This window comes from Mizuhopecten yessoensis, unplaced genomic scaffold (genome assembly GCF_002113885.1).
Source record: "Mizuhopecten yessoensis strain PY_sf001 unplaced genomic scaffold, ASM211388v2 scaffold1543, whole genome shotgun sequence".
NCBI classification, from domain to species: Eukaryota; Metazoa; Mollusca; class Bivalvia; order Pectinida; family Pectinidae; genus Mizuhopecten; species Mizuhopecten yessoensis.
Window position 1 is genome coordinate 23,745 of NW_018404099.1, and position 13,933 is coordinate 37,677.

General features: G+C 38.4%; 1 protein-coding gene across 1 annotated transcript in view; it reads right to left on the reverse strand.

Annotated features, from left to right (window-relative positions):
* Nucleotides 1-5,253: 5,253 nt before the first annotated feature.
* LOC110465071 (prolyl 4-hydroxylase subunit alpha-1-like) overlaps nt 5,254-13,933 on the reverse strand; it is a gene marked incomplete at its 5' end in the record, with an annotated part of 56,855 nt that continues 48,175 nt past the window's right edge. Inside the window, 3 exons of the mRNA XM_021520652.1 lie at nt 5,254-5,656; nt 9,758-9,826; nt 10,924-10,989. Coding sequence (XP_021376327.1) covers nt 5,489-5,656; nt 9,758-9,826; nt 10,924-10,989 — 303 coding nt within the window. The remainder of the gene's footprint in view (nt 5,657-9,757; nt 9,827-10,923; nt 10,990-13,933) is intronic.

Sequence of the window (13,933 nt, forward strand, 5' to 3'; positions counted from 1 at the left end):
AGGCAGGGACGTCACCTGGTGACAGTACACCATGAGGCAGGGACGTCACCAGGTGATAGTTCACCACAAGGCAGGGATGTCACCTGGTGACAGTTCACCACAAGGCAGCGACGTCACCTGGTGACAGTACACCATGAGGCAGGGACGTCACCTGGTGACAGTACACCACAGGCAGGGACGTCACCTGGTGACAGTACACCACAAGACAGAGACATCATCTGGTGACGGTACACCACAAGGCAGGGACGTCACCTGGTGACGATACACCATGAGGCAGGGACATCACCTGGTGACAGTACACCATGAGGAAGGGACGTCACCTGGTGACAGTTCAACACAAGGCAGGGATGTCACCTGGTGACAGTACACCATAAGGCAGGGATGTCACCTGGTGACAGTTCACCACAAGGCAGCAACGTCACCTGGTGACAGTACACCATGAGGCAGGGACGTCACCTGGTGACAGTACACCACAGGCAGGGACGTCACCTGGTGACAGTACACCACAAGATAGAGACATCATCTGGTGACAGTACACCATGAGGCAGGGACGTCACCTGGTGACAGTACACCATGAGGCAGAGACATCATCTGGAGATACTACATATCCTGTTTATATGTTTATGAATTTTCAATAAGCAATGTTTAGTAATAAAGAAACTGGCTTTCAGAAAAAGAAATCTAGTAACATGAGTGTATGTATCTCTTAATGTCTAGTAATTGTATAAAAAATATATGGTTATATGAAGGGTATCTCAAATGTTTCCATGTTATGAATTGGGGGGGGGGGGGGGGGGGGGGGGGGGGGATAAGTCCTTGTGGCTTGGATACAAATCTTCCCTTTAAGCTTAGCACCCCCTCTGTTTATATAATATATTAAATCCCCTTCATTCAACAATGGTTAAGACTAACAAGGTTTTCACAAGAAGCCTTCTTTGCTGGTAAGACATGTAATGACTTTATAACAGCAATACGAATGTTATGACAGAACAAAGCTAACAAATTTCATAATAAAGTAACCGGTCCGACCCCAGTACAGAGGGGGTACATAAATCTACATCAACCCATGGCTGTATTACCTACCACTCAATCAATTTCAGTAGATATGTGCGAGAACTAGGTTTGTGGTAGTGGATAGGTGTGAGAACTGGGTTTGTGGCAGTTGATATTCGTACGAACTAGGTTTGTGGTAGTGGATATGTGAGACCTAGGTTTGTGGTAGTGGATGTGTGAGAACTGGGTTGGTGTGAGAACTAGGTTTGTGGTAGTGGATAGGTGTGAGAACTGGGTTTGTGGCAGTTGATATTCGTGAGAACTAGGCCTGTGGAAGTGGATATGTGAGAACTAAGTTTGTTGTAGTGGATAGGTGCTAGAACTGGGTTTAGGGTAATGGATAGGTGTGAGAACTTGGTTGGTGTGAGAACTAGGTTTGTGGTAGTGGATAGGTGAGTACTAGTATGATTGTAGTGGATATGTGAGAACTAGGTTTGTGGTAGTGGATAGGTGCTAGAACTGGGTTTAGGGTAGTGGATAGGTGTGAGAACTAGGTTTGTGGTAGTGGATAGGTGTGTGAACTGGGTTTGTGGTAGTGCATAAGTGTGTGAGAACTAGGCTTGTGGTAGTGGATATATGAGAACTAGGTTTGTGGTAGTGGATAGGTGCTAGAACTGGGTTTAGGGTAGTGGATAGGTGTGAGAATTTGGTTGGTGTGAGAACTAGGTTTGTGGTAGTGGATAGGTGAGTACTAGTATGATGGTAGTGGATATGTGTGAGAACTGGGTTTGTGGTAGTGGATATGTGAGAACTAGGTTTGTGGTAGTGGATAGGTGTGAGAACTAGTTTTGTGGTAGTGGATATGTGTACTATCTACACATCACTAAAGATTGAACCCTATGTACTTGCACAGTTATAAAACATGATGTAATAAGCCTGCTTTACCGTAACTCTACACACAATACAAAATTACAAAATATTTTCTAACACTATTCTAGTTTATTGGATTCAACATCACAAAAGCATACGGTTAAAACAGGATTATTATGCAAGATTCATAACATTATACAAACTTCAGTTCACTTCCTCTATGATAAAGCATTACACGCCAAGGGCATATTAAAAGTGCATTGAAATAATGGCTCTCAAACCCACTGCAGTTTGTTACCTCTCTAACCCACTGTAGTTTGTTACAAGTGCTTGTGTTGATCAATTTGTAAACATTCAAACCATCACACTTCACAACAGAACAATTCATTCACAAACATCACAATGTTGGCAATATTGCAGGTATTATGAAAAGTGCACACTGGCCACTCCAGACATCCATAAAAAATATATTTTATATCTACACACTGGCCACTCCAGACATCCATATAAAATATGTTTTATATCTACACACTGGCTACTCCAGACATCCATATAAAATATGTCTTATATCTACACACAGGCCACTCCAGACATCCATATAAAATATGTATTATATCTAAACACAGGCCACTCCAGATATCCAGACATCCATATAAAATATGTCTTATTTCTACATATGGCCACTCCAGACATCCATATAAAATGTGTCTTATATCTACACACTGGCCAATCCAGACATATATATAAAATATATTTTATATCTACACACTGGCCACTCCAGACATCAATATAAAATATATTTTATATCTACACACTGGCCCCTCCAAACATCCATATAAAATGGATTTTATATCTACACACTGGCCACTCCAGACGTCCATATAAAACATATTTTATATCTACACACTGGCCACTCTTGACATCCATATAAAATGTGTTTTATATCTACACACTGGCCAATCCAGACATATATATAAAATATATTTTATATCTACACACTGGACACTCCAGACATCCATATAAAATATGTCTTAAATCTATTCACGCGCCATTCCAGACATCCATATAAATTATGTCTTATATCTACACACTGGCCATTCCAGACATCCATATAAAATATTTTTTATATCTTCACACTGGCCACTCCAGACATCCATATAAAATATGTCTTAAATCTATTCACGCGCCATTCCAGACATCCATATAAATTATGTCTTATATCTATACACTGGCCATTCCAGACATCCATATAAAACATATCTCATATCTACACACTGGCCATTCCAGACATCCATATAAAATATTTTTTATATCTTCACACTGGCCACTCCAGACATCCATATAAAATATGTCTTAAATCTATTCACGCGCCATTCCAGACATCCATATAAATTATGTCTTATATCTACACACTGGCCATTCCAGACATCCATATAAAATATGTGTTATATCTTCACACTGGCCACTCCAGACATCCATATAAAATATGTCTTAAATCTATACACTCGCCATTCCAGACATCCTTATAAATTATGTCTTATATCTATACACTGGCCATTCCAGACATCCATATAAAACATATTTCATATCTACAGACTGGCCATTCCAGACATCCATATAAAATATATTTCATATCTACACACAGCCCACTCCAGACATCCATAAAAAATATATTTTATATCTACACACTGGCAACTCCAGACATCCATATAAAATATATTTTATATCTACACCCTGGCCACTCCAAACATCCATATAAAATATATTTTATATCTACACATGGCCACTCCAGACATCCATATAAAATATGTTTTATATCTTCACACTGGCCACTCCAGACATCCATATAAAATATGTCTTAAATCTATTCACGCGCCATTCCAGACATCCATATAAATTATGTCTTATATCTACACACTGGCCATTCCAGACATCCATATAAAACATATTTCATATCTACACACTGGCCATTCCAGACATCCATATAAAATATATTTTATATCTGCCCCCTGCAGGTCACTCCAAACATCCATATAAAATATGTTTAATATCTACACACTGGCCACTCCAGACATCCATATAAAATATGTCTTAAATCTATACGCTCGCCATTCCAGACATCCATATAAATTATGTCTTATATCTACACACTGGCCATTCCAGACATCCATATAAAACATATCTCATATCTACACACTGGCCATTCCAGACATCCATATAAAACATATTTCATATCTACACACTGGCCATTCCAGACATCCATATAAAATATGTTTTATATCTTCACACTGGCCACTCCAGACATCCATATAAAATATATTTTATATCTTCACACTGGCCACTCCAGACATCCATATAAAATATATTTTATATCTTCACACTGGCCACTCCAGACATCCATATAAAATATATTTTATATCTTCACACTGGCCACTCCAGACATCCATATAAAATATGTCTTATATCTATACACTGGCCATTCCAGACATCCATATAAAACATATCTCATATCTACACACTGGCCATTCCAGACATCCATATAAAACATATCTCATATCTACACACTGGCCATTCCAGACATCCATATAAAATATATTTTATATCTACACACTGGCCACTCCAGACATCCATATAAAATATATTTTATATCTACACACTGGCCCCTCCAAACATCCATATAAAATGTATTTTATATCTACACACTGGCCACTCCAGACGTCCATATAAAATGTATCTTATATCTACACACTGGCTACTCCAGACATCCATATAAAATATATTTTATATATTGAATTAATACTTAATATATAATTTCCTCTTCCTTTACCGATCCATTTTTCATGTTCAATTCAGAGTATGGATTTCCATGTTGAAAGATGTGGTTATATGCAAAATAAAAAGGGGAAAAACCAGAGAAAACACTTTATAATAAAATTTGATAACTTCAGAAATTAGACCATTTAAAGAACAAATGTGACAGTGACCCTGCACCTCAAATTATCCACTAAGATGCTGGTTAAAAATTGATTGAATTACAACTCCAGACACTCAAACCTGGTACACAACAGTAAACAAAGCTACAAACACACTGTGTCCATACAAAACACTGTGTACATACAAAACACTATGTACATACCAACCACTATGTACATACAAAACACTGTGTACATACAAAACACTATGTACATACAAAACACTGTGTACATACAAAACACTGTGTACATACAAAACACTATGTACATACAAAACACTGTGTACATACAAAACACTATGTACATACAAAACACAAAACACTATGTACATACAAAACATTGTATACATACAAAACACTGTGTACATACAAAACACTGTGTAAATACAAAACATTGTGTACATACAAAACACTATACATACAAAACACTGTACATACAAAACACTGTGTACATACAAAACACCATGTACATACAAAACATCTACATCATTTACATGTGTGAACATCTGTTTTGGGTTGAGTTCAGAAGAACATAAATTTGGGTACATTATCTGCGATACTCTATAAATACTGATGAATGATGATGAATGGGCCAATGGAGACGTGAGGTAATCATGACGGTGACACAACACAAATGCTTCATTTCCATTTCTGTTACTCATCAGGATTGAGACCACATCGCCGCCGGAACTCCTGGCCTTTTTCATGAATCCATTTGTTAGATACCCATTTGGTTCCGACCAGCACAGGACATGCAGCGTGTCGTGTGTCATATATACCTTCCCCACTCTTATATAAGTTGTACCAGAATGCTGCTCCACCCTAAAAACATACAACAGCACTGTGTACTGGAATACTTTATCAAAGGTAATTTAACTAGACCCCTTCAAATGGCCCTCCTATGCTGAAGAAACAAGATTTGAATTAACTGTAATTCTCGTCATTATTTTGCTACATTATTATACCATATCTGTATAGTAACCAAGTATCTGAACCCTATCCATGTTATGACCAGTAATAAGTAACCTAGTATCTGAACCATATCCATGTTATGACCAGTAATAAGTAACCTTGTATCTGAACCATATCTATGTTATGACCAGTACCTAAGTAACCAAGTATCTGAACCATATCCATGTTATGACCAGTAATAAGTAACCTTGTATCTGAACCATATCTATGTTATGACCGTACCTAAGTAACCAAGTATCTGAACCATATCCATGTTATGACCCAGTAACTAAGTAACCAAGTATCTGAATCATATCCATATTATGACCAGTAACTAAGTAACCAAGTATCTGAACCATATCTATGTTATGACCCAGTAACTAAGTAGCCTAGTATCTGAACCCTATCCATGTTATGACCAGTAACTAAGTAACCAAGTATCTCAGCCATATCTATGTTATGACCAGTAACTAAGTAACCAAGTATCAGAATCATATCCATGTTATGACCAGTAACTAAGTAAGCAAGTATCTGAGCCATATCTATGTTATGACCCAGTAACTAAGGAACCAAGTATCTGAACCATATCTATGTTATTACCCAGTAACTAAGTAGCCTAGTATCTGACCCCTATCCATGTTATGACCAGTAACTAAGTAACAAAGTATCTGAACCATATCCATGTTATGACCCAGTAACTAAGTAACCAAGTTTCTGAACCATATCCATGTTATGACCAGTAACTAAGTCACCAAGTATCTGAACCATATCTATGTTATTACCCAGTAACTAAGTAGCCTAGTATCTGACCCCTATCCATGTTATGACCAGTAACTAAGTAACCAAGTATCAGAATCATATCCATGTTATGACCAGTAACTAAGTCACCAAGTATCTGAACCATATCTATGTTATTACCCAGTAACTAAGTAGCCTAGTATCTGAACCCTATCCATTTTATGACCAGTAACTAAGTAACCAAGTATCTGAATCATATCCATATTATGACCAGTAACTAAGTAACCAAGTATCTCAGCCATATCTATGTTATGACCAGTAACTAAGTAACCAAGTATCTCAGCCATATCTATGTTATGACCAGTAACTAAGTAACCAAGTATCAGAATCATATCCATGTTATGACCAGTAACTAAGTAACCAAGTATCTCAGCCATATCTATGTTATGACCAGTAACTAAGTAACCAAGTATCTCAGCCATATCTATGTTATGACCAGTAACTAAGTAACCAAGTATCAGAATCATATCCATGTTATGACCAGTAACTAAGTCACCAAGTATCTGAACCATATCTATGTTATTACCCAGTAACTAAGTAGCCTAGTATCTGACCCCTATCCATGTTATGACCAGTAACTAAGTAAGCAAGTATCTGAGCCATATCTATGTTATGACCCAGTAACTAAGTAACCAAGTTTCTGAACCATATCCATGTTATGACCAGTAACTAAGTCACCAAGTATCTGAACCATATCTATGTTATGACCCAGGGACTAAGTAACCTATCTAAACCCTATCCATGTTATGACCAGTGACTAATTATAAGTAACCAAGTATCTGAACCATATCCATGTTATGACCAGTAACTTAGTAACCACGTATCTGAACCATATCTATGTTATGACGCAGGGACTAAGTAACCAAGTATCTGAACCGTATCTTTGTTATGACCAGTAACTAAGTAATCTAGTATCTGAATCATATCCATGTTATGACCAGTAACTAAGTACAAAGTATCTGAACCATATCTATAATATGACCAGTAGCTAAGTAACCAAGTATCTGAACCATATCTATGTTATGACCAGTAACTAAGTAACAAAGTATCTGAACCATATCTATAATATGACCAGTAACTAAGTAACCAAGTATCTGAACCATATCTATGTTATTACCAGTAACTAAGTAACAAAGTATCTGAACCATATCTATAATATGACCAGTAACTAAGTAACCCAGTATCTGAACCATATCTATGTTATGACCAGTAAGTAAGTAACCAAGTATCTGAACCATATCTATGTTATGACCAAGTAACTAAGTAACCAAGTATCTGAACCATATCCATGGTATGACCAGTAACTTAGTAACCAAGTATCTGAACCATAACTATGTTATGACCAGTAACTAAGTAACAAAGTATCTGAATCATATCCATGTTATGACCAGTAACTAAGTAACCAAGTATCTGAACCATATCTATGTTATCCATATCTATGTTATGACCCAGGGACTAAGTAACCAAGTATCTGAACCCTATCCATGTTATGACCAGTAACTAAGTAACCAAGTATCTGAACCATATCCATGTTATGACTAGTAACTAAGTAATCTAGTATCTGAACCATATCCATGTTATGACCCAGTAACTAAGTAACCAAGTATCTGAATCATATCCATATTATGACCAGTAACTAAGTAACCAAGTATCTGAACCATATCTATGTTATTACCAGTAACTAAGTAACAAAGTATCTGAACCATATCTATAATATGACCAGTAACTAAGTAACCAAGTATCTCAGTAACTAAGTAACCAAGTATCTGAATCATATCCATGTTATGACCAGTAACTAAGTAACCAAGTATCTGAACCATATCCATGGTATGACCAGTAACTTAGTAACCAAGTATCTGAACCCTATCCATGTTATGACCAGTAACTAAGTAACCAAGTATCTGAACCATATCTTTGTTATGACCAATAACTAAGTAACCAAGTATCTGAACCATATCCATGTTATGACCAGTATCTAAGTAACAAAGTATCTGAACCATATCTATGTTATGACCCAGGGACTAAGTAACCAAGTATCTGAATCATATCCATGTTATGACCAGTAACTAAGTAACCAAGTATCTGAACCATATCTTTGTTATGACCAATAACTAAGTAACCAAGTATCTGAACCATATCCATGTTATGACGAGTAACTGAGTAACCAAGTATCTGAACCATATCTATGTTATCCATATCTATGTTATGACCCAGGGACTAAGTAACCAAGTATCTGAACCCTATCCATGTTATGACCAGGGACTAAGTAACCAAGTATCTGAACCATATCTATGTTATCCATATCTATGTTATGACCCAGGGACTAAGTAACCAAGTATCTGAACCATATCTATGTTATTACCAGTAACTAAGTAACAAAGTATCTGAACCATATCTATAATATAACCAGTAACTAAGTAACAAAGTATCTGAACCATATCTATAATATGACCAGTAACTAAGTAACCCAGTATCTGAACCATATCTATGTTATGACCAGTAACTAAGTAACAAAGTATATGAACCATATCTATAATATGACCAGTAACTAAGTAACCAAGTATCTCAGTAACTAAGTAACCAAGTATCTGAATCATATCCATATTATGACCAGTAACTAAGTAACCAAGTATCTGAACCATATCTTTGTTATGACCAGGGACTAAGTAACATATCTATGTTATGACCCAGGGACTAAGTAACCAAGTATCTGAACCATATCTATGTTATGACCAGGGACTAAGTAACCATGCAAGTATCTGAACCATATCCATGTTATGACCCAGGGACTAAGTAGCCAAGTATCTGAACCATATCTATGTTATGACCAGGGACTAAGTAACAAAGTATCTGAACCATATCCATGTTATGACCCAGGGACTAAGTAACCAAGTATCTGAACCATATCTTTGTTATGACCAGGGACTAAGTAACCAAGTTTCTGAACCATATCTATGTTATGACCAGGGACTAAGTAACCAAGTATCTGAACCATATCTATGTTATGACCAGTAACTAAGTAACCAAGTATCTGAACCATATCCATGTTATGACCCAGGGACTAAGTAACCAAGTATCTGAACCATATCCATGTTATGACCAGGGACTAAGTAACCAAGTATCTGAACCATATCTATGTTATGACCAGGGACTAAGAGCCTATGGATAGATTACCTTTTCAGGGAAGATTTTAACCCCAATGTAAGGAAACACTGTAGCTCCTCCAGCTTTGACGTCACTCATCTGTAAAATTAAACGAAAAAAGTCAACTCAACTTCACAACCCAATTTTACTGTAAAGTCAACCAAAGATATTCACATTCTTGTGATGGAATTAACATTGTGGGTAATGATTGTGAAATGTTTTAAAGGAGTAAACAAAAATTTAAAGTGGATTCTAGTTTAGAATGCAGTCACAGTTACCTTGACCTTTGATCCCAAGCTTTTGACTTATTTGAACATTGTGACTTTGGAGTGCCCAAGGTAAATTAAGTTTGCACATTTGTCCGGCTTCATCTAAGGAAGCTAACAGCCAAATATCAATATTCTAGGTCTTAACAGTTCATCAGAAGAAGTTGTTAAAAGGTTTTCAAATATTTAGCCCCAAGGACCTTGAAACAGGTCAAGGTCATTTTTGTATGCAAAGAAGCTACCAGCCAAATATCATGACTCTAGGACTTTTGGTTCTTCAGGAGAAGTCTTTTTAATTTCAAAATACATTAAAACTACATGGCAAGTTTGGTCAACGTAGGTGAAATAACATGGAAGTTTTGCCGTCGACAAACTTCGGTATTAATAATAAATAAAGGGCCATAACCCTGTATATATAGTGGGGAACAAGACCTAGTTCCAGTGTACTGCACACCTTCTGTTGGTGATGCAGGTATACTCAAAGTTTGATTAAGATATCTTTAATGGTTTAGAAGTTATGCTGTAGCCAAACTTCGGTATTAAAAATAACAGAGGACCATAACTCTGTATATAGTGGGGCATAAAACCTGATTTTAGTGCAAGACATACCGCCTTCCCCAGATACATAAATATGGTAAATTTGGTCAATGTAGGTGAAATAACATGGAACTTATGCTCCGGACAAACTTCGGTATGCTTCAAGTTTGATCAAGATATCTTTAACGGTTTAAAATGTACGGGACGGACAAGGTTTTACCTTTCTAGTGGAGTCACAAATAAACGTAGGGCACTCCAAGGTTTTACCTGACTAGTGGAGTCACAAAAAAACGTAGGGCACTCCAAGGTTTTACCTTACTAGTGGAGTCACAAATAAACGTAGGGCACTCCAAAATTTTACCTTACTAGTGGATGACTTTGGTTTAAACTTACGTAGGTGAGCCACGTTGCTATCCTGTTCCCGGTTCCTAAACTCTTGAATGCATGTTTTTCTTCTTTCTGTCAAATTCAATCAAATCATGAGTCAGTATTGTTGTTAAGCAAGAGGCCCAGAGGGCTTGTATTGATCACCTCAATACTTGATCAATCATGGTAAAATGTTCTAAATAAAACATTTCAATATATTGACTTAAGACTACTTGAAACTTTATACTTATCTATCCCAGCAGGCTACTATCCTACTGTAATCACACTGGGCCTCCTGGTTATTCAGAAGATGTTGTTTAGAGGTTTTTAATAATTTGACCTTTGTGATCTTGAAAGTAGGACAAGGTCATTTATTTGAGGACAGTTTTTAGCACTTCATGCCAGGTATCATTAATCAGGGCTTCCTGATTATTCAGAAGCAGTCGTTTAAAGATATTTATATATTTGACCAATGTGACCTTGAAAGTAGGTCAAAGTCATTTATTTGAGGAAACTTTATAGCACTCCATCTCAGGTACCTACTGGCCAAATATCATTGCTCTTGGCCCCTAGGTTATACAGAAGAAATTTTTAAAGGTTTTTAAACACATTTGACCCTTGTGATATTGAAAGTTGGTCAAGAACATTTATTTCAGTGAAGTTAGCACTCCATCCCAGGTACTTACTGCCCAGGTACCCACTTCATGCTGGGTGAGCTCAAAACACATGCAAAGTTTTGAAGGGACACAAGCATGCCTTCGGAAATCACACCATCCAGCTTTGCCATTTTACATATGTATAATTTTTTTCTTCTCTCCAACAGGCAATGACCAATGGAGAGTAGGAGGACTATTTGTCCAAATTGTTTCATGAGATTTAAAGTTTCATTTTGGTTGTAACACCCCCTCCCCTTAATTGGGCCTCAACCCTCTGCTCTCATGGGGATATATCCTCCATTTATACTAAATTGATTCCACCTTGCCAAATTTGGTTTTCTACAATAAATCTAAATGGAAGGAGATTTTAAATATAAACAAGAAGCCCATGGGCCTTAACGATCACCTGACATCCGATTCAAATTAGGACTGTCATCCAGGTGCCAATTCATACTTTTCGTCGGTCCGAGTGACCTTGCTGCATCTTCCATTAATTTTTCCTTGTGAACACAATAACTTCAGTAAATATGAACCTATTTTGATGAAACTTTGTATGCAGCTTTGTATCAATGAGATCTTGGATGAGTTTGAATACCGGACCAATTTGACCATAACTTACATAGTTATTCCCCCTGGTAATTCTATTATTGTTGGACCCTGTGAACACGATAACTGAAATAAATGGGTGTGACTCCAATTTTGACCCAAGGGGTCTGTTTTGAACAAACTTGGTAACTGTATGTCTTCTGTTCTTGGTTAAAAGAAACAAGTAAAAGTGAAAATCAATGATTTATTAAATAAGGCACAAAATTTTAATAGCACCTTGTTAGTAGTAAAAATGCGTTATGAATGAAAATAAAGGTGTACCACATGAATTTACATCTATTCTTGTGTAATGTCAATCAACATCACAGGGACAAATAACAACATAATGACAAAGGGCAATAACTCTGCAGGTTAGTGTCAAATAATTACCGGACAAAGTTTCATTGAACTCCGTCAACATTTATTCAAGTTATCGTGAACACAAGGTCCAATAATAATATTATTACAAAGGGCAATAACTCTGTAAGTCACTGTCGAATAATTCCCATTTTTGAACTCATCCGGGATCTTATTGATATATGGCTGCATACAAAGTTTCATCAAACTCGGTTACTGAAGTTATCCTGTTCACAAGAAAAAGTTAACGCACGACGGACGACGACGGACAAAAGGCTATCACAATAGGTTACCATGACCTATGGTCAGGTAACCTAAAAATCCCTATTCCTCTATTTGGCCCCACTCCTCTGCCCCCTGGAGAGGGGAGGGGGTGGGGGGCACACTCCCAGTTTATACAAAATTGAGCCCCCTTTGCAAAGAGATGCTTTACATCAAATTTGATTAAAAATCCCTACATTCGTAAAGAAGACAGATTTCAAAATATTTCCTTGTATTTGACATGCCCTATCCCACTAGATGGCCGGTTGCATCCTCCATTTATTTAAATGGAGTTCCCTTTGTCAAAGGATGTTCAACACAAAATTTAGTTAAAATTCTTAGATTCTCATGGAAGGAGAAGGATTTAAATATTAACATTATGTTCCCCCCCTACTGGACCCCTCTTGCTCTGTCCTCCCTACTGGGCACTGACCCTCATTCTCTGTCCCCCCTATTAGGCACTGCCCCTAGTGCTCTGTCCCCTCTATTGGGCACTGCCCCTCGTGCAATGTCCCTCCTACTGGGCACTGCCTCTCGTGCTCTGTCCCCCCTACTGGGCACTGCCCCTCGTGCTCTGTCCCCCCTATTGGGCACTGCATATCCCTCGTGCTCTGTCTCCCCTATTGGGCACTGCCCCTCCTGACTGTCCCCCCTACTGAGCACTGCCCTCCCTGTCTGTCCTCCCTACTGGGCACTGCCCCTTGTGCTCTATCCCCTCTACTGGGCACTGCCCCTCCTGTCTGTCCCCCCTACTGGGCACTGCCCCTCGTGCTCTGTCCCCCCTATTGAGCACTGCCCCTCGTGCTCTGTCCCCCCTATTGGGCACTGCATGTCCCTCGTGCACTGTCCCCCCTATTGGGCACTGCATGTCCCTCGTGCTCTGTCTCCCCTATTGGGCACTGCCCCTCCTGTCTGTCCTCCCTACTGGGCATTGCCCCTTGTGCTCTATCCCCTCTACTGGGCACTGCCCCTTGTGCTCTATCCCCTCTACTGGGCACTGCCCCTCCTGTCTGTCCCCCCTACTGGGCACTGCCCCTTGTGCTCTGTCCCCCCTACTGGGCGCTGCCCCTTGTGCTCTGTCCCCCCTACTGGGCACTGCCCCCCCTGTCTGTCCCCCCTACTGGGCACTGTCCCTCGTGATCTGTCCCCCCTACTGGGCACTGCCCCTCATGCTCTGT